Source organism: Zonotrichia albicollis, chromosome 9 (assembly GCF_047830755.1).
Source record: "Zonotrichia albicollis isolate bZonAlb1 chromosome 9, bZonAlb1.hap1, whole genome shotgun sequence".
NCBI lineage: Eukaryota > Metazoa > Chordata > Aves > Passeriformes > Passerellidae > Zonotrichia > Zonotrichia albicollis.
Window position 1 is genome coordinate 18,198,186 of NC_133827.1, and position 21,562 is coordinate 18,219,747.

The following is a 21,562-nucleotide window of genomic DNA, read 5'->3' on the forward strand; positions in this document are numbered from 1 at the left end:
AAGCCAGATCAAAAGACCTGCCCCCATCTGCAGGGACACTGTGCAGGCTGCAGGGACACCTGTGCAGGCTGCAGGGACACTGTGCAGGCTGCAGGGACATCTGTGCAGGCTGCAGGGACACTGTGAAGGCTGCAGGGACACTGTGCAGGCTGCAGGACTGCTTGCCCCCCCTGACCCCCCCTGAACCCCTGTGGCTGTGCTGCACTCACTGGTGTCCTGGAAATCCACATCGTTGCCGATGTTGGCGTTGCCCAGGCGGTTTGTCATGATCTTGAGCTGCATGATTTGCTGGCGGATGGTCATGTCTGGCTTGGTGATGTCCACCTCCACCTCTGGGTTGTTAATCTGGTTAGCCAGGCCATCCCCCATCACCTCGGGCAGGTAACTGGGAAGGAAGGCAGAAGGTTTAGATGTCTGCCCCCAGCTCAGCTCAGCTGAGCTCAGTTCTCCCTGCAGACACCAGGGATAACCCAGGCTCTGTGAGCCCCAGAGAGGCTGCAGCCAGTGCCACCTCTGGAACAGCCCCTGCAGCTGGTGTTTGCTGGGCAGCCCAGCTCTCTGGATGGCCAGACCCCAGCAGAGGGGTCTCAGCTTGCAGGAGGTGCCTGGGTGGCCTTGCAGCACCTCTGTCCCAGCATGGGGAGGGATTTCCTGCAGGAAAGGCACAGGGCTTGCTCTCAGGCTGGTACCAGTGGGCCCACAGTGACGCTCCCCGATGGAAAATCTCTGTCCATATGGGAGGCTGAGGAGCATTTTAATCCCTGCTTGGTTAAACCCTGTGGGGACTGACCCCTGGGACCACTGAATGGCCCCAGCCCAGTTTGACCAGACTGGCTCCCAGGGAAGATTAATTAGCTGGGAGCTGTCAACCAGAGCTGCACTGCTGCCTTCCACAGTGCCCTGGTCCTCCTGCTCCTGCAGATCCGGGACACTGCTGGCAACAATGTGAAATAGGGAAGAACTGAAGGTGTTGACTTCAGGCTGGCAAAGCCAAGCCCAAGAGGACTGCAGAGAGAAGAGGAGAAAGGTCCAGCAGCTGCCAATGTCCCCTCAGCCATCCTTTAACCTTGGCTGGGGTAGGACCTGTTTCTGCAGCTGTTTAATGTCACCCAGGTGTCCCCCCTGAGAGCAGGTATGGAGAGAGGGATGTGTGTGCAATTCTCTGCAGCTTGTGTGGCAAATCCAGCCCTGCTGCCTTCTGAGTGCATGTGGAATTGCAGAACTGCTTCCTTGGTAGAAAACTGCACAGTTATTTCATGCTGAGTGCATTTCAGTGCTTAACCCTCAACACACAGCAAAACCACACCAGGCTTGCCATTCCCAGGTACGAGCATTTCTGGAAATGCAGCATTTCTATGGAAAGGCACAGACTGCTCACTCTGAACAAGCAGGGCTGGCTGTGATGATGTGTAAGTGCCTTTTCAAACCCTTCCTCTCAGCCAGGCTGGTGCTCCTGGCACTGTGAGCCACTCCATACCTGCCCTTGGTCATCCCATTCCAACATTTGTCATCTGAAGCTGAGCTGGCCATTACTTTTTTGCTGCACAGGCTGCTGGGCAGGGTGATCCAGTATGTCTTGAGAGCTGTCAGATTCCCTTTGGCATCTAAAACCTGTAAGCAAAGGGGATGCTCAGGGCCACAGGAGCTCTGGGGTGCCCCGGGGCAGAGGAAAGTACAAGGATTCTGCATATTTTTTGTTTTACCATCACAAAATCTGTTTTCATGCAAAATAGGACGTATCATCAACCTTCCCCTAAAGAGCAATCACCAAGCCAAGGGCCCAAGGCTAAAGGTTACATGCCAAGCACTGCTCCAGTACCACAAGACCAACCAGGAGAAGACCATCAGACCAGGAGCCTCTTCAGGTAAGTCTGGCACCAAATCCCTGGGAAATTGCTTATCAGCAAATTGGTTATCTATTGGTTATTAGACCCAACCCTGCAGAGGCAAGAAGAGCAGGTGTGCTGGGTTACAGCAGCCCCCGATGATCTGATCTTCTCCAGCCCCAGCACAGCCTGCAGGACCCAGAGCAGCTCCAGGCTCAAACCCACCAGCATCTCCAGGGCCTGGGCAGAGGACTTGGCTTCCAATGTCACTTTCCCCCGTCTCTTCTTGTCCTCACCACTGGAGCCTTTTGTGCTGATTTTGGGATTTCCACAGCCTTGGAACACCTGAAAAACAAACCAAACTCTCTATCCCATGTTTCAATGCCATTCCTTTAATTATTTAACACTCCACAGTTATGGGGTTTTTTCCTTCTTAAGTATATTTATCCTTCCTATTGCCGAGATTCTCAGAGATTCTGGCTTAGTTTTTAGTGCCAGATGTGTTTTCAGCACATTGTAACTGGTTTTGGTTACCACTATCAAGCAAAATATTCAGCAGTAACACATGTTTTTGGATGAGTCGCCAATATTGATATTAAATTATTTATAGCAATTTTATCTGTTCTTCTTATGACTGGAAAATAAAATCCTGGGAAGAAAAAGATGGGAGTTGCTCACACTCATTGCATCAGTGGTGTGGGCTTTGAGACTACAGAGCATGGGAGCTTCACTGATGGACAACAGACTGATGTGGGCCTATCCCCATGGCTCCTGCAATCAACATCCCCACTTGGGAAATCAGTGTGCCTCCAACAGGGCACTGCAGGACAGCAGATGTGCCACAGTCTGTCAGGTTGAATGCTTCAGAGGCACATGAGGCAGCAGAGCTGATTTATCTGCTCTCTTAAGGCACCTCCTATCACCCTAATGACCTGCCCAGGTGGGCTTTGTGGCCAGAGAGAAGCAGAAGCACTGGGAAAGTCCAAACCCTCATACCTGGCCTCTAGGGTGAGGTGAAGGGTGGAGAATCCAGCTTCTCCCAGCCTCTGCATCAGCAGATCACCAGGGCTGGGCAGCTGAGCCCCACTGGTGCCAGGAGAGCTCAGAGGGACAAAGCACCAGAGCTCAGCAGGGACTTGGCACAGTCAGTCTGAGTCAGGATGGGCCAGCCTTTACAAAGGAAGCTGCCTGATTTGAAAAGAGGGCTCCAAGCTCGTTGTGGTGCCAGGCTGCTGTCAGAAGCTGTTGATAAACCTTGCCTGGTGTCCTCTTGAAGCAGAGGAGGCAGGGCCAGGCAGAGCTCTGCTGACACAGCTCGTGCCACCTGCTGAAGGTGCTGGCTCAGCCAAGTGCCAACCTGGCCAGGAGCCCCTGTCCCTGTGTTTGAGGGACACTCAGCCTCCAAAGGCCCTCCTGGTGCCCTGTCCTGCTGGCCAGATGCATCTGATGACTGCAGCAGTTCAGCACCAAGCCACTTTGTTTGTTCATCAGTCTCATTAGCTCTGTGCAAAAACCTACCCTGAAAAGTGCACGCAGAGCATTTTCAACTTGGTTCTACCAAAACAAAATCTTGGTTTCACTGCTGTATCTTGCTGGCCCCTTCCCAGGAGATAAAATCTGGGGAGGTGTCCAGGACAGGGACAGCTCCAGCACAGGGTGGTACCAAGGTGAACCTCTTGTCACTTTAAATGCTTCAGGTGAGAGATGCAAACTGCTGCTGGAGAAAACAACTGCTGCAGACTGAGGGGCCAACGGTCCCTGAATAACGAGAGCAAACAGGCATTTGCAGCCTCTGACAGCTCCTGCTGCCTGAAATCCATGAGAGCCACAGGGAGAAAGGGAATGTGAGGAAGCAGGGAGGGCTCCATGGTGCCCTGAACACAAGGCTTGGTACCACAAGTGCTTCTCTAGAGCTTCACCCATGTAGGCAATGAGGGTCACGCACGGTAGGGACAGACGGAGACGAGATCTCTTTGAAGCCAATATAGTTTCTATATTCTCAAAATCTTTTGCCAAGCAGTCATATTTAAAAAGCTTTCTTGTTTCATCCTCTCCAACACACCCAGATGCCAGGACAGCCTGTGACAGGGTGGCACTGGGGCAAGGGCCACTCCTGGCTCCTCTCCAAGAAGGCATTCTGTGGGGAGGAGGGCACTCTGTGCAGGTGGGCTGTGAGCTGCCCACCCTTGGCATAACAAAGGGCACAGGACCTGTGGCACCAGCCAGTGACCAGGCACTGAGAGGGCTGGGTGAGACTTCTGCATGCTTGGACTGTGAGGGGATAAAAGCCCAGGAGTTCCTTTGTTGTCCCCAGAGGCACCAGCTCAAGTTTTATTTGTGTTACTGTGCTGTGAATGAATTGCTTTATGGAAGGAGAGGTCTAAGACTGCCATGGGAAACCTGGGGTGGAAGCAGTGAGGAGACCTGGTGTGGCTGTGTGAGTGGGGTGCAGGAGGCAAGCAGGGACCTGGGGATGTGACCTGCCACTCCCAGGGGCTGCAGGGACAGCATGGTGGTGGGAGAGTGGCTGCCAGACGTCTCCTGACTGCTCACACTGGGAGGATACCTTAACAGCAGCGCCCTTGGCCTGGGTCATGGCCCTGCCTCTGAGATGGCCAGCCCTGAACTCAGCCACAACACCATCCTCCATCTGATGGCCTTGCCATGCTCAAAACCAGAGCTCAGAGCTTGGCAGCTGCTGCCCTCTGCTAGCTGTGCCACCAGCAGAGTGCTCCTGCTCCATTCACCTGGTCACCAGTCATACTGAGGAGCTTATCAATCCTGTTTGGTTGCTCCAAACACCAGTTGGACTGTTTAGCCCCTTTCATGTCACCAGATTTACTGTATTCCCCTTGGAAACACCTTTCTTTGCAGATGATGCTATGTTTTCCCACACCATGGATTTGCTTTTATGTGGAAAGCCTCAGTCTCCCCTAATGAGGGAAGAAAGAACATTGCCTTTCATGTCAGAAAAGAAACCTAACCCAGCACTTGGATGCATCAGCTGGTAGTGCTTTGATGTGTGCCAGTGAATTCCTGTTTGCCAAGCAGCACTTCTGGCCCTTCCCTTATCCAAAACCCAGTTAGGACCTGTCCCACTTCTTTCATCTGCATCTCTGCCCTGTCTGTGGGATAGCTGCAGGACCTGGGGAGTGTCAGGGCAGAAGACAGGAGCCCTGCAGGGCTGCTTTTGTTCCCAAGGCTGCTCTCACCTGCAGCTACAGAGGTGACTGTGGTTAAGTGGATAAATACACTAAAAATAGAAGAGCAACAGAAGAGACCTTCATGATACATACTTCTTGGGAGACAGGTGAGCCTCGGGAGAGCCTGGTTTGTACTCTCCAGATGGACTGCCAGATTGCAGCTCTGTCCCCTGGCACCACCTGACAGCCCAGTGTTCCCACTGCAGGAGATCCCCTCAGGGCAGGTTAGAGCAGCTGCCTCCTGTCACTGGGGACTGTGCACTCGGTGTAAACGCCTCAGCTCAGCCAAAACAGCTCAAAACTCTTCAGCACAGAGGGCCCTGACTGCAAATGGCACATGCACCCCCCATCACTGTGTATGCAGTCCCACCTCCTGTGCCTGTACCCAAAGGAGGCTGCCTGGATGTGGCAGGGAGCACCTGCAAAGGTGGAGAAAACAATTCTGCCTGTGTCAGATGGGTGGTAAGAAACCGAGGTAATTTATCATTAAAAGAGAGGGCATTTGCTCTCTCTCACTCTTCCTCTCTCCCAGTTTGTCACAGACATCTTTTGTGAAAAATCCTTTCTTTGGGATTTTTTCCTTCTGGGAAGCTGAGGCCCCAGAAAAAGAAAGTAGACAATGGTTGTCTGCTGCTGTGGAATGCAACAGGTGCATCTGTGATTGGCCCATGTTGCATGTGTACAATTAAGGGCCAATCACAGGCCGAGCTCTCTCTGGGACAGAATCAGAGACAGCTCCTTTGTTTATTCATTCCTTTTCTATTCTTAGCTTGCTAGCATTCTGAGAACCTTTCTCTATATTCCTTTTAGCACAGTAATAATGTAATATATATATCATAAAATAATAAATGAAGCCTTCTGAACATGAGGTCAAGATTCTTGCCTCTCTGTTCACCCTGCAACCCTTGCAAGCCCAGCAACACCAGTTCAGCTGAAGAGTGAGCACCAAAGAGCACCTGGTCCTGGCAGTGGCACATGATGTGTCCTCAGGCAGGCCCAGGCACACTCTCTTACCTTGCTTGTGATGGAATCCTTGTTCTCCTGCAGGTTGGAGATGGCTTCAGCAATCCTCATGTGGATGGTGCCAATGACAGTGTCCACGTTGTAGGGCCCGTCGATGCGGTCGGCCACCCCCATGAGGGAATCTGCAGAGCAAGGAGGCACAGCTCTCACCACCACTCTGGGCACAGCAAGGCACAGACAGCTCATCCTGGGTGGGAGAAGCTGCTGAGCCCTTGGCAGGTCTCCTTGCTGGGAGACACCTCTCCATGTTCACCACTGCCCAGGTGCACTCTTGTTTTCCCTACTTTTTGTTTTTCCTACCTTTTGTAGGCAAAGCCACTCTCTGTGGCAAAGGAACCTCCTGCAAATGGGAAATACACTTTGGGTAGTGTTCACCCAAAGTAACCAGCATTTCCCTGGGGGATACAGAAAGGAAGACCACAAAACTCATGCAGAATTATTAAGAAACAGCAATACTTGGCCCTCACCCTTCTGACTCAGTGCATGTCTTCAGCAAAGCACTGCAGCCAAGAGAAAATGGGAGAACTGGGGTCAGTAAGGTGCCAGGGACAGTGGGTGTGGGAAATGGCTTCTGTGGCAGGGAAGAAGGGAGAAAAGCAGTAATTCTGGTCACCTCCACCTGTGGAAGGACAGCAGCCAGGGAGGTATCAGGCTATACAGGTACACAAGCAGACCAGTATTAACTGGTAAACAGCACAGGGAGTGACTGAGGGCTGCCTCAGCTCCTCTGGAAAGCTCTGCTGTCCCAGCACTCCCACCTGCCCTGGAGGCCCCTGCTTGCATGGCTGCTTTGGGACTGTGCTTGGATACTGCTGGATTTTGGATGGTTGGATTACTGTATAGAATTTTCTATAAATCCATTTCCCACAGCTTACAAAGAATTACCAATCTCTGCCTACCCCCAGAGACAATTCTCAACAATCCAGCTGGGTCTGAAGGAAGGACAGCTGATATGCTCTCAATATAAGGGGGTAAATTTTGCTAACTTTTTGTATTCTGGTAAATAAAATCTCCTGTAACACTTGCAGAAAAGCTTGCAGTTTAACTTTGCTGCCACTGAGGGGTTGTGGTGTCATCTTTGAGACTGTGTATTTCAGACAAATAGTGCCTTGCAGAAGCACTTATCTTGAGATACAAACATTTAAATCAAAGGTTGCAGCTCTAAACAGTGAAAAATTGTATCTGAACCACTTACTATAAAAATCTCCCTTAATTTGACCTGCCCTAATTTGTCAAATTGAAAGAGAAACTCTGGTTTTAGTGTAACAAAATCATCTCTGGCTACACAGAAGGGCCTGGAGAAGGGTGAAGGAAGGACACCACCAGTGAACTGCTGCCTTTGACTCCATAATTTGCTCCCATCCTTGATCAGTCTGTGACCTCTGACACTGAAATGTAAAACTGCAATTTGAAAGAAGCTCCAATTTCCTCCTAGCTGTCACCCCCTGACAGTGTCTCTTGGGAAGAGGAAGCCAGAATAAATGCAAAATGCACATGAACTGCTTCCCTGTCAATCAAGGAAAGCTGTACAGCAGTGTTCCAGGAGAGGCTGTCACTGCCAGGAGAGAGTGACAGAACAGTTGGCTGGCTTTGCTCAGAAAGGCCAAAGGGCCACCAAAGCCCTGGGGAAGGGACAATTCCTCCCCTCCTGTGCAGCAGGCTCCCAGCTGCTCCCACAGAGCATTTCAGTTAGTGGTGGCACAGCTGGCCTGGGCACCTCTCCAGCAGTGCCTGCTGCCTCCCCATCCGTGCTGCAGTGTCCCTCGAGAGGCAGGTGGCACTCCTTGACTTTGTGGGGTTTTGTCCTTAATGCCAACCCCGAGCCAGCCTGGGGGCTGCAGCTGGGGCTGAGCTGGCAGCTTTGCTGCCAAGGCCAAGGCCATGTCCTCTGGTGCTGCCCTCCCTGAGCCCAGACAAGCAGCAAGGCTCCCTCAGGGCTCAGATCCCTCCAGCTGTGCAGGCACGGCGGGACAAAGAGAGAGGAGCTTGCTGGGCAATGCTATGTGGGCACAAGGAGCTCTGAGAGCTTCACCAGGGCAAGCAACTCCCCTGAGCCTCCCACCGTCCCCTCTGCTTGCCCAATACAGCCTCAGGGAGCCCAGGGGTGATGAGGGGCAGCTGCAGCAGGGAGAGGCCATCTCACCCATGAGGTACTTCCACTCGGTGCTGAGGTCGGCCTGGTTGGCCAGGCAGCCCTTGACGACGTTCAGGCAGTAGTTGTTGCAGGGCCTCACGCTGGCCATGCCGCGGCAGTGCGGGCAGTACATCAGCTTCATGATGGCGCGGGTGCACTCCTGGCTGAGGGACACCTGGGGGGACAGGACACAGTCAGCACGGGGGGGACAGGACAGAGTCAGCACAGGCTGCTCAGGGGCATGGGGTGAGCTCCCGCTCCCCTGGGCTCAAGGAGCTGGCAGTGATCTGAGAGGCCCCTAGGGAATGGACCAGGAAAAGCCATTTCCCCTCAGCGTCCCTCCTTCCCCAGCCATTTCCCCTCTCACTGCCCCTCCTTCCTCAGCCATTTCCCCCTCAGTGTCCCTCCTTTCCCAGCCATTTCCCCTCACTGTCCCTCGTTCCCCTGCTCCTCCTCCCTGCTGAGGGACAGGAGCTCCGGGGCAGCTGCAGTGTCCCAGGCTGTGTCTGAGCTCAGGCTTCTGGGGAAAACCTGAGAGCATCATCCCACTCAGCCACAAGGACATCTCGGGCTGTCCACCAGCTATGACCTGGGCCCTGACATGGTGCATGTCTGCCATCAGTGCCACCACCATGCCCTTCTGGAAGGTTCCCTGCCACTGTCCTGCAGACACAGGTGTCCCCACACACTGCACCTCCAGCTTCCCGGGGGATGCACAGTGAGGCCCTGGACACAGAACCTTCCCAGCTGGTATCATTGGAAAGCAGAATAGTCCTGGGAGAAGACTTGCACATTTCCAAATGTGAGAGCCCTTGACACTGGGAAGTGCTGGCTCTCTGTGAGCACATCAGGAACTGCAGGCAGGCCTGGGCCAAAGCACGCTGTGCCAGCAGCTCACAGGCCCTGCACATGCAGCTGGCTCTTTGCAGGACTCTGGAGGTGGCTCTGCCACCTTAAATTAAACCACAGAGCCAGCAGAGAGCAGGGCCACAGCCTGAGCAGCACAGCAGTGTCCCCCAGCCCATCAGCCACGGGCCAGTGTCCCCAGCTGCCGTGGGCAAGGGCTGGCAGTGCACTGAGGGGTGAATAACAGCCTGGCAGTGCCCGCAGGGCTGCTGGCACTGCTCCACCTCACCCTGTCTTGTTCTTTTCTCTTTTGTGGTCATTTCCTGTCTTTGCTCAGATCCATTTGCAATTTCCTTGTAAATCTTTTAAAATCATTTACAAAACAGAAACTGAATGTCTGTATGAAGTCTCCCTTTGTTCCAGATACTTGACACTCACAAGGAGCCCAGAGGGGAGAAAAGTGACAGAAGGGGCAAATCTTGAAAGGAGAAATCCCTGGGCCTCCAGCTGCAGCTGCAGTGCTGAGAACTTTCTTTACTACTTGTGAAAAATACTTTGAATGTGGCATTCTGGAGGACTCCAGATTCACTTCTGTACCCTTGGGAGAGTGTGAACCTGCTGAGCCCAGTACCAGTGGCTGTATCAGAGAAAATCCCTAAGCTACCCTCTCCTGAAACTGCCTGTGTGGTAGCTCCTCACTTCCAGTAAACCTTGGAAAAATATGCTGCATGGTGCTGAGGCTTCATTGGGCAGGAATGCACTAACATAACCTTGTGAGAATCTTCTTCAGGATGAGGACAAAAATTTCTAAGTTTTGGAGAGAGAACCCAAGCAGAGCCTGCTTCCCTGGCCTGGCAGCCCAAAGGGACTGAGGATAAACCTGAGCTAGAGGGGCTGGGCCTGGCAGGACCCCCCCACACCCCAAATCCTCCCTCAGCCTCCTGGGCCAGCACTGGGTCCCTGTCCTGGACAGCTCCTGCAGGCAGAGCCGGCTGCCATGTGCCTGTGCCACCAGGAGATGGAGGCTCTGTCCTGCCGCATCACACACACACACTGCACCTTCACACAGAACAGCGCAACCACCGCTGCCTCAGCACTGCAACAAAGCACAGGGACAGGCTAACAAAGGAGCAGCTCATTTTTCACCTCAGGGTTTCAATAACCACGGCTGAAAAGACACCAGGTAAGAGCACAGTGCATGCCAGCACAGGCTGTAGCTCCAGACCTTCTGAAAGCAGAGCACTCACACAAAAAGCAGGGATGCAGATAGGAAAGGGGCTGTGACCTCCCCTTTCCCAGGCACAGCAATCACCAATATGACACGGTGACACTCACAACCCAATCTTGTAGCCTGCCCAGGCCATCAGCTCCTGGCACAGCCCATGGCTGCTCGTTCTGCTCATCCAGCTGTGGCCATGGGCACTGTCACCTCCCACTGCACAAACTGGGACCTGGGGCACAGCTGAGTCCTGAAATGTGGGGCTTCCCACAGCACTGAGGGCAGCCAGAGCATCCCACCATGTGCCGTTCCCACACACAGCCCTGGCTGCACTGAGCAGATGTCTGGAGCAGAGGGAGCTGAAATGCTCTGGAAAACAGGAACACAGCTCTGCCTGCAGGAAGCACCCCTGAGTGCTGTGGGTCAGCCCCCCCAGGCTGAGAGGACAGCCACCAGCAAGGACACAAAGCTGCTGATACCATGCCAGAGCCCATGGCAGGCACTGGGAGAGGCAAGAGACAGATTTTGGCTTAAAAAGGTATCTCCAAGGCCCTGTGCTGCAGAGAGCTGCCTTCTGTCCTCCTGCCCATGCCACTGCTGCCAGCCACAGTGCCCATCACCAGCCACAGTGCCCATCACCAGCCACAGGGCCCATCACCAGCCACACCCCCGTGTCCATGGCCCTGCAGCTCCTCTGGGACGCTGCCACTGCCTTGGGGCAGTGAGTGCAGCCAGCATTCAGTTGAGCTCAGTTTCAACTCCTGAGAGCATGGGGGGAAAAAAATGTACTTGTGCACCTCAGTTTCTGGATGCCAGAGGGTGCACTGGCAGTCTGTCCCTCTCACAAGGTGGCTTTGTCTCCTGGAGGACAGTGCAGTGTCCCACTGCCCCAGGAGTGGGGCCTGGCCCCACAGCCTCCTCTGAGGACCAGCAGATGACCATCCATCACCAGCACTGCTCTGTTCAGTCTGGCAGGTGTCGAGTGTTCAGCCTCATCTCCTGGCAGAAAGGATACATATTAATTTGTGCAGGTGCAAGACACCAGGCTCCACTCCCTTTCCCCAGAGAAGGGGAAAGAGCCTGTCCTGTTGGCAGCAGCAGTTCTTTGGCACAGGCTGCAGAGGTGAACTGAGAAAAGGAAGGATAAGGGAGCAGAAAGAGGAACCACACCAAATATTTTCTCTGTTTCTCTTGGCCAGAGCTCAGTTTCTCACTGTTCCACCCAGCTCATGGACTACTGCTCCACACAGGGCAGCAGAGAGAGAGGGCTTGGGGCTACCAGAACCCTCCCAGCCCTGATCCTGCACCTTCTCTTTGGGGCACTTGAAGCATATAAGGAACAGAGTCCTTCAAACATCTCGGGGTGCTCATGGATTAGTTTGCTGATGTGAGCTGCCAGGTTTTTTTCATCCATGCAGTATCCACACAGGAGAATCCCAGCCCAGTTTGGAGGGGCTGAGGATCCAACACCACAAGCAGGGGGCACTGCAGCTGTCCTGCCTCCCTTGGGCACACAGGTCCAGCAGGGCAGTGGGGAGAGGAGCTCCTGGGGACACACACACACCCCTCCTTCCCTGGCAGCTCCTCCCAGGTGAACTCCCCCAGAGGCAGTGAAGCAGTTTCTCCAGGCTGGAAAAGGCCAGGCCAACCTCCACCTGCACACTGAGACATCTTCACCCCCCAGTGCTCCTGCTGTCACCCCTCAGCCTTCCCAGGATTCTGAAACACTGAGTTACTTCTACCCAGCGGGTGCCAGGTGAGACCTGCAGGGAGTCCTCAGCTTCCCATACAGACCTGAACACCTGATGGGTCCATGAGCAACATCCATTCTCACAGGTGGTCTGAGGGCAGGAGCATGGAAAGTCCTGCAGAGGGAGGGAAACCTGATCACACTGCTCCAGCTTTAACTGCTCTGGCACAGCGTGAAGGAGTACATGACAATAATTGATTTCTGTAAGTGCCATCAAGCTGGCCAGCCTGTGGCTGGTTCTCCTTTAAGGAGGCTTTAGTGGCACCTAAAGTCTTTTCTTAGCTCAGTGACCTAGAAACTGCATTAAGATGTCAAGAGAACATGCACAATACGGTGGAGAAGCCACTTCCCAAGAATCTGAAGAAAAGATCATTATTATTGAGAGATATGGCTTGGAGCCAGGGCACTCATTCAGTTGTCAGAGGTATAAATAAAAATGCAAAATAAAGCTAAGCTCAGCTTAAAAATACACTGATTGTACGTCACGGCTCAGCTAAAAACCACATCCTCTATTCTGATCACAGTGACATCCACAGATACAGTCCTTTGAAGTGTAAGCCCAGTGATGAAGTGATAAGGAAAAAATGTTATCTTCTAAGATACACCCAAAATAGGGGAGAAATCTTACTGAGCAATAAATAATTTTAATTAAAACTACTTTACAGCTGGGGATCCAGTAGTAGCAATGACTAATGCAAGGGGAACAGGTGGCTGCCTCATAAAAAGCCCAGTTCCACCACAAGCAGTGCCATTTCAAGGAGGCTGTCAGCAGCTCCAGCTCTGTGCTTCTCCATGGCCACTTCCCAAAGCCTCATGTGCCCATGTTTTGGTGGTGGAGCCACCCAAGCCCTTTGCAGGCTCTCCTGCCCTGGTGCTGGAGCTCATCTCAGGTTCTGTGAGCTGGGATTTGCTGTGGGACTCCCTGGCACAGTGTTTGCTCAGCACACAACAGGCACGTGGGGAGATAATTTGAAAGAAAATTGAGAACACATAATTCTCTATTCAGAGTGGCATTGGTTTCCTTAATTCTTCCTCCTCCTGAGCAACGTTTAAATCAATTACAGTGAAATTAATGACTTTCACAAGCCATTTGCTGAGAGGATGGGCTGGGGGATTAGGCACTAACTGGGTTCCTTGCCACCCCCCAGCCAATTTAGAAAACATTCAGTGTGAAAGGCTTTTAACAAAGAAAAAAAAAAGCCTCCTGCCATGTAGTTTATTAACATGCTTTCCAGGCAGAGAATCACAGACACACAGGAGGCTGGAGGATAACAAGAAGTCACCAACTCTCTCCCTCTGCACTTCAGGAGAGCAAAGTTACCCTTCACAGCACCTAAACAAGCTTTAGAACCATTATAAACTTTCTGAAGCACAAATACAGGGAGGACAAAGTACTTGCAGATGGGCAAGCAGGCAGCTCCAATGCATGAGACAGCCCTGCAACGAGGGCCCAGAGACACCTGAGTGCTGCTAGCTCTGGCCATGGCCAGGCCTTTAGAGCCCACAGGACACAGCAGCACGCTGGCCAAAATGGGCTACATTTCTCCAGAACAGAGGATAAAACCTTCCCATCCTTCCTCTGTGCCTGTGAAGAACAAATCAAACTTGTGATTTGCACGTTCAGCCCACGTTACCCACGTCTGCACACCTGCAGATGCTCAGAGGTAACAAGAGCACATCATCTGGAGCCATGGAACATTTCTCCCTCAGCCCCACCGTGGTCTGTTCTGAAGCTCCTGCCCAGGTTCTGTGCTGATTTCCCAAACAGCACCCACTGACCTGCAGGGCTCTTTTTGCAGTGTAAGATATTGGTGCAAAGAGGGGTGCAATTCCTGACCCCAGACCTTGCTCAGCCAGCCTGCAACACTGGCAGGGATTTTACTCTTCTCAACTGGGACCTGGTTTTGAGAGGTCTCACAGAAGAACAGAGGGGCAAAGAGGAGAGGCATTTTCTGTTATTACCTTAATGTCTAGTGCTTCAAAAATATCCAAAGCCTCCAAAAATACCCTGGGCTGTACTGGGGCATGAAAGGACCATGGAAGTGATGACCTGACTCACACACAGCTAAAAGCTGCTACACCCTCCTCACCCCAAAAACCATTTCTTTATACAAGTCAATTATTTCCTGAAAAGGTGTCTGAAGGACCAAACTGTGGGATGCAGAGAGGAAAGCCTCATGGAAGTGAAGAGATATTAATGCTGGGAGCAGCTCTGTCACATTCTGCAGTCACAGGGTCAAGCAATGATCCTTCCTTCCCATCCCAGCTTCCTGAGAGCTAGAGAAAATTGGAGCTTCAGGAAGCCACAGGTACCTGGACAATCCTTCCCCCAGTGGCAGCACCAAGCTCCAGCCAGAGCAGCACAGAGTGTTTGGGCTCTGCTCTCAGGCTCAGGATGCCCTCCAGGCATGGGACTGAGCCCAGGGCCAGTGGCAGGGCTCCTCTGTGCCCAGCAGGAGATGGGCAGCTCCTCTGGCACCCTACTTCAAAAGCAGCTGCAGATGCTGCTTTTGAAGTAGTGGCTTCAAACAAAGGAAAGATAAAAAAAAAAAAAGGAATAAAAGAATTATCCGACCCCAAATCCTTTCTCCTTTTGAAGCCTGGCTTAAAAGCAAATGAGAACCTGCAGCCTAGTTGCAATGTGACTGGACTCCTTGGCCTTCAGGGACCTTTAAGTACATCTGAAAGGCATTTAACACCAATAAAATAAGTTGAGCTCTTGCTGGTATTTTTCCTACCCCCCTTCTCCCCTTGCACATTCCCCCCAGGCTGCTGTGAGCCATCTGTGCCTTGCTTCCCAGGGGAAGCAGGGTTAGGTAGAGTGGAGAGATGTGGGGATGGAGAGCCAGGCCAGCCTGGGTGAGAACTGCAGGCTGCTGGAAGTGCTGTCACAGCCCCCAGATGTCAGAGGGACAGGGGCAGGGCAGCTGATGCAGGGATGAGGCTGAGCTGGTCCTTAGCACTGCTGGTGGAGGTGATGTTCTCTGGGCTCTGGTCCCTCTACAAATCCCACCCAAGGCAGTTCTCTGCAGGGAGCTCTCTGTGCTGTGGAGTTGGTGTTTCCCACACTGACCATGTCCCTGCCCCGTGGCTGCTCTCCCATTCCCTGCCTGGCTCTCATGTCCCAGGAGCAGTGCAGACCCAAGGTGGGCACTGGGACCTGTGGTTTTGGTTTGGTGTGGGGTTGGTTGGGATGAAACAAAACAGCTCCAGATGTGTCAGATATCTGTCAAAATGTGCCTGCACTGACTCTCAGGTCTGTTTTCCCAGGTAGAAGGCCTTGCTATCTGAATGGCCATTCTAACCTCCAGAAGCAGCAGTCAAACCCAGTGACATCAGGAAATGTAGGTTTCCAAAGCAAGGGATGCTCTGGAGCCAGCAGACACAGGCAGGTCTCAGAGGCAGGCACCGGAGGCAGGAGCACCTGGAGTTGGAGACCTCCCCAGGGCTGGGGCTGAAGCAGCCACAAAGGCTGAGCCATTCCTGGCACCCTCACTCATGGGATTTGTAAAGGCAGGAGAGGGAAGTTCTGCCAGCTGTGAAAAAACCTTTCATGGCAGTGTCTAAGGGAAAGCAGGTCAGCTCTTCAAGCCACAGATCAGGCTGTGTGTGCTGGGAAATGCAGGCAGGTATTCAAAGCCACTCCAATTACCCCAAATCCCTTGGCTGGAATCCTACAGCTGGGATAAAGCCGTCAGTGTGAAGAACAGCAGCTACAGAAACAGGTCAATCAGAGGAGCTGATCCTGCTGGGCCAGCAGTGAGGAGTGCTCCTGAGCTTCCTGTGGGATGCCCAGCAGCCCAGGAATGGGCTCAGAAAGCCAGCCCTGCTCACTTTTAGAACAAACCAGCACTCTGAGGAGAGGTCTGTGTCTCACAGGGGAGCTGGCCAGCTCTGTGGTCAGAGCTGTCTGCAATGTGCCCATTTCACACTGGGAACATTTCACTTTTACAGTCTCCTTGTGGAGGGACCCTCAAATATTATGGTCAAAACCCAGAAGGGCTGTGATGTTCTTTGCACTTCCACGTGCATAACTGGAAATGTGCTCCACTCACTGGGCAGTCAGTGCCCAGTTTCTCTGGTGACAGGAGGGGAGCTGCAGGTGTGCCAGCCCTGGGCTGGTGCAGGGGAGCTGCTGTGGGGAGCACACCCTGCTCCCTCCAGCACATGGTCAGCAGCTGCCTTGTGCATGTTTATGCCAGCCCTGATGTAATTAGCACCTTGATGTGTGTTAAATGAACCAAGCTTTCCCATTTTTCAGAGTGAAACTCTAAAAGAAACAGCTGCAGGGCTGACAGAAATATGATTCTTTCAAAGTCTAATGAATTGTATAATCACTTCAGTCATTATTTTGCATCTTCCTTCCATAAATGCACAGCCACGAGTCCTTGGAGCACGGTGAGGTTTGAGCATCACCAAGCCCATCATTCAGGATCCACCCAGTTCCCAAACCTGGCAGGGATGAGGGGCGAGCAGGGCACAGGCACAGCGTGCTGGGGGTGGCTGTGCTGGCTCTGGTGGCACAGGGGACACAGAAAATGCCAACAGAGTTCAGGGCCCCTCCTGCTGTCACCCTTGTGTGATCAGTGCTCGCTGTGGGAGGGACAGGGAGGATGGAGGCTGATGCCAAATCCGTGCCCTTCATGCTCCAGCACACCAGAGCTGCTGTTGGGCCTCAGGCCAGACAGACTGCCTGGGTCCAGCCCTGCCAGCCCAGCAGCCACATGGCCATTCTGCAGACTCAGGAAAAAAAAAATTAAATATGATGGCTAGTGTAATCGAGGCAAACTGGGGCAGCAAAACAGGGAGGAACATTGTTCCCATCTCCCTCCAGGCAGTGGTGAGGGCACCTGCAGAGGGTAGTGACAATGGCTCCAGAGGCAGCACCCACAGCTAATTGGGAGAGTCTGTCTTTAGATTCCTGTCTAGCACCTAAGTGCCTTCAGATATTAAAAAGAGAGAGATCCACATAGACAGACAGACTGCTGCCATGTTCTCTCCCTCCAGAGGATAACACTGCAAGCCAAGACCTGCCTGTTCCACACACTCCCTGCTCTGCTCATTTAACACAGGTATTTCCAGCCGGTACAATTTTCAATCCTTTGAAAACTAGATTCAATTGACTTTTAACCACCAGGTAAATATGGGAGACATATATCTACTTTCCTGCATTATTTCTATTCTATTCAGAACACCTATGGGTTTTTATCCCTGAAGGGCTGTGATTGAAACATAATAAGGGATAGAAATACTGAAAAGTAATATGTGAAATACATAAGGATGTATTCAAGACTGCATGCTTCTCATCCAGCTTGATCTGAATCTATCTGAAAAAATTCCAATGTTATTACAAAATTCCCTCCCCAGCAGTGCTGGAAAGGAGCAGTGGTGTGTGTGGGGCTGCTGTACCAAGGTGTTTAAAGCAAGAAGGCAGCTGGTGGCAGGGTGATGATGCAGGGAGCACAGCCAGCTCAGGGAAAGGGATATTAAACTCCTGGGTTTGCAGGGGGAATTGGGCTGACTGGAACTTAGCTCTAAAATGGTTTCAGCCTTGCAATCTCACATACAAACTGCCAGGGACAGCTGACTGGGCAAGAAAACACGAGGCACTTCAGCAGAGGGGACACTTCCCTTGGCAAGGAAGGGCAGGCCCAGCACCCTTCAAGGTCACCCAGCTGTGGGCAGGGCTGGGCAGCTGTGCCAGAGGCTGCAGGGACAAAAGGCAGGAGCTGCTGCAGGACCAGTCCCTCAAGGTCAAGGGTTTATCTCAGCCTGGAGCCTCAGCTGGCTCACAGGAAGGGGTGTCTGCAGCACTGCAGGGTTCCCACCTGGCCCTTCAGCCCTCCTGAAGCACAGCCAGTCCTGCAAAGGCTCCCTGGGGCTTTGTGCACCCTGTGGATTGCTGCTGAGCCTGTTGATTGCTGCAGCACCACAGACGTCCAGCACAGGCACTGACAGCTCATTTTTGGAAAGCCTCACTAGTGGTTTGCAACGACAGGAAAGAAAACCAAAGAAAAGCCCAGGCTGCTCCAGCAGCTGCTGTTGGTACCTGGCTGTGGTGAGCTGCAGCCCTGCACCCTCCCACATCCCCTCCTGCTGCTGACACCAGCACCTGGGATCCTGCTGCTCCCTGCTGCCACAGGGAAACTCTGCAGGACACAAACCCCCACATCTCTGCCATGCCAACCTGCACAGCTCTGGGGCATCCACATATTCTTTGAACAGGGAGAGACATAATTCTCTCTCCCAGGATTTTCCTGGGAAGCTGAAAGTCTGTGAGAAAGCTCAGACAAAGAAGGGAAACAATTCTTATCTTCACTTGCTGCATCTTTTGTTTGGCACATGTAGAATGTGTTATGGAGATTGTTTACCAAAAGGGATTTCTTAATTGGACTCTGATGATGGTGTTTTGATTGATTGACCAATTAGGTGAAAGCTGTGTTGTGGCTGTCTGTAAGGGTCACAGGTTTTTCTTTAGTACAGTAATAGTGCAGTATAATACAGTATAGCTTAATAAAGCATTTGTTCAGCCTTCTGAAATCATGGAGTCAGAGCACATTATTCCCCACTCAGGGAGCTCACTGCCACAATACAGCTCCAAAGCCAGAGCTGGGATAAAGCCAGGGACAAGGAAATAAAAGTGGGGATATGAGGGTGTTGCCACTCAACACTGCTGTGGAACAACACTCTCATAACATCTACTTACAAACACTAACCCTGACTTCTCAGGATCAAAAGGAAGCCAATTTAGATAAATGATGAATACTTTTACAGAAGTGAAATCCTTTAAAAGAAATAACATGTTATTTATGGATTTGTGTGCTTGCTGCTGATGCTCTCAAAAAAGATCAGTCACTGAAAGGATGGAGATGTCCCACCAAGCCATGGCAACAGAGTTCACTGATCTTGAGATGCTTTAGCACAAGGGTTTCATAGGTGGGAGAAGAAGATTTTATCTTTGTTTCATTCAGTAAGATCAATTTTATTTCTACTTCACCAGAAAAGCAACTGAAAGCTGAAAGACAGAAGTGAAATATGTCCTTTCAAGCTGTGGAAAACAGTGGGTATGAAAGATGGCTGCAGTCTTAAAGGACATGAGGACCATACTGTCTTTGTTATGTTATTGACTTGTTGGAAATGCAAAACATGTTTAGATAAACATTATTTTCCATATGTCCTATCAGCACATTCACTTAACCATTAAAAACATTTCTAAAAATCTATTTTTAGGACTTTTTAATTGGAATTTGGTTTCCAGACTGACCCACCATGTGTTTAAAAATTACTCATGTGGTAAATAGAAAAGCTGCCATGTACCTTATACTAACAGAAAAGTTTAAAAAAATAAGACTGAAATAGGTTGTGAAACACAGTATTGGCTAAATAAAAATGTACTGATAGCTGACTTCAACTTTCATTGGTGAAATGAAATACAGCATTTAGTGAAAAAGCTTATAAAGAAAATCATTAAATCATTGTATTTTGTTTCAAACTCAAATGAGAACCAGCCTTAAGAACATCTACTGAGAAAAGGAAATGCAAACAGCAATTAAAATCGATTATTTGAGTAAATGTTTCTTGCTTATGTAGCTGGTCTTGCTTCACATCAATCTCCACTACCTTGGGAAAACTTAAAATTTAGAAACAAGAACCAATGAAGACCCAGCAAAGGAAAGATTGTCGTAATAACTCATTTTCTGACTGATAAGCAAAATTCATTTCAAATCACTTCCTCCGGCTGCCTTTGGAAATGGAACATCACATGTGTGCTCTCCTGACAGGCACAGGCTGTCGCCAGGGCTGTAAGGGAGCTTGGAGGGCTCTGGGCACTCTGGCCTGCCCAGGGCAGCTCTCTTGAGTGCCCAGGGATGCAGGAATGCAGCACAGACTGGGCAGTGCCCTGTGTGCCCCTGTCCCCAGGGCACTCTGCAGCACCACTGACCCAGGGGGGCTGAGCAGTGAGAGCAGCACGGGACAAACCCAGCCAGGGTCACAGCCACCACTGTTTGTCACCCTGCCTCTCCCTCAGGGCTTTCTGCTGCTGCTTATCAAGGGTTACCTCTCAGCCCTTGCCTTTCCTTCTGTCCCAGCTTTGCTCTCCCACTCCTGCAGCATCCCAGGTCACTTCCAGCATGTCTGTCCCAGGAGTGTGCACAGCAGCTCCAGCAAGGAGGGAGGAGCTCAGGGCAGCAGTGAGTGAGTGAGGGTTTCAGGGCAGCAGCTGGCAGGCAGCAACTCCACCAGCACGAGCCCCTCTCCTGTTTGCATGATGCTCAGAGCTGGAGCAAATGCTGGTTTTGGGCAGCTGCCAATCTCACAGCCAACGACCAGGATCCTAAACAGAACTGGGAGATGTGTTCTCTGTCACCCTGGCACGCAGCATCCCTGGGGGAACTCCTTCCTCAAGTGCCCTGCACTGGGGATTTTGTGGCTGCTGCTGTTTTGGTGGCTGCTACTTCATGCCAGCGATGAAAAACTCACTTGGCATTGTGCAACTTAGATGAAATCCTGCAATTTGTGCTGAAAGCACAGCTACAGGAACACAGAACCTGCCCATGAACACAGAGGTGCTGCCCTGACCCCCCAGGCATGCCCTCACTGTGTGTCAGGGCAGGGTGCCAGCCTGCACTTCCATCCTGCCCTGCCGGAGCCACACCAAGCCCAGCCCGGTCCCAGCCCAGATGGCAGCACTGCCCCTGCTCTCTGTGCCAGGCCAGGTCAGTGCAGCAAGCACCAATCAGAAGTTTTAGGACTTGGTGTCAGAGCCTGCAGTCTGTCAGGGTGACTTTGCCTTGAAAGCTTGGATGGCAGTAAAGATGAAAAATGGCTCTGCCATTTTCTCCTCCTCTGCCCTCAAACTATTTATGCCCAGCAGGTCTCAGAGGGGCTGCTCCCACACGTGGCTCCTGTTCCTATCCCTGGGCTTCCTCTGAGACTGGGGCAGCTGAAGGCTGGGGAAGAAACACCCTGTGGGAACAGTGAAGAGGGAGCAGGGATTAAAGAAATCTCCTGAAATCCACGCCTGTAGCTCACGCAGGGAGGCTCTCCCCCACTTAAAGACAGCCAGGAGCTCTGGCAAACAGCATCAGCCCTTCTCTAGAGTGCCCAGTGACACTGCCTCTGCACAGGGACCTGAGACAGGGACAGGATACACTGAACTGGAGGTGTCCCAGAAGCTGAAACCAGGAGTAGAAATCAATAGTTTTCCTGAGATTCGCAAATAAATAAATAAATAAAATCTATTTTTTCCTGAAGTCCAAAGCTAGCTAATTTATTTCTAGGTGTTCATTTCAACAGGCCCCCTCAGTCCTCCTGACCAAAACCCTCGCCAGTGCCCCGTATGAAATTCCAACTTAAAGACTGCTGCTACCAGCTGACAGGAAAGTTGAACTCCAGTTTCTGACCTTCTTCTGATGTCACAAGTACAGAACAACATGAAAAATTACTAGAACCAAGGCACCAGCTGTGGGTTGAGTCAAGCACTCCACATCTATTTGACACAAGTGTAAATCCACAACTAAAATGGTGGTAAAGAAGACAGGGAAAATGAGCCAGTTTTGG

The 21,562-nt window shown here is 51.7% G+C and overlaps 1 protein-coding gene across 1 annotated transcript in view; it reads right to left on the bottom strand.

Moving 5' to 3' along the window:
* Window positions 1–21,562, bottom strand: part of GPC1 (glypican 1) — a 207,509-nt gene that overhangs the window by 3,243 nt on the left and 182,704 nt on the right. Inside the window, exons 4-8 of the mRNA XM_005490961.4 lie at window positions 8,196–8,361; window positions 6,044–6,174; window positions 2,052–2,171; window positions 1,478–1,611; window positions 210–385 (exon numbers count right to left, since the gene is read on the bottom strand). Of these exons, the coding sequence (XP_005491018.2) occupies window positions 210–385; window positions 1,478–1,611; window positions 2,052–2,171; window positions 6,044–6,174; window positions 8,196–8,361 (727 nt within the window). The remainder of the gene's footprint in view (window positions 1–209; window positions 386–1,477; window positions 1,612–2,051; window positions 2,172–6,043; window positions 6,175–8,195; window positions 8,362–21,562) is intronic.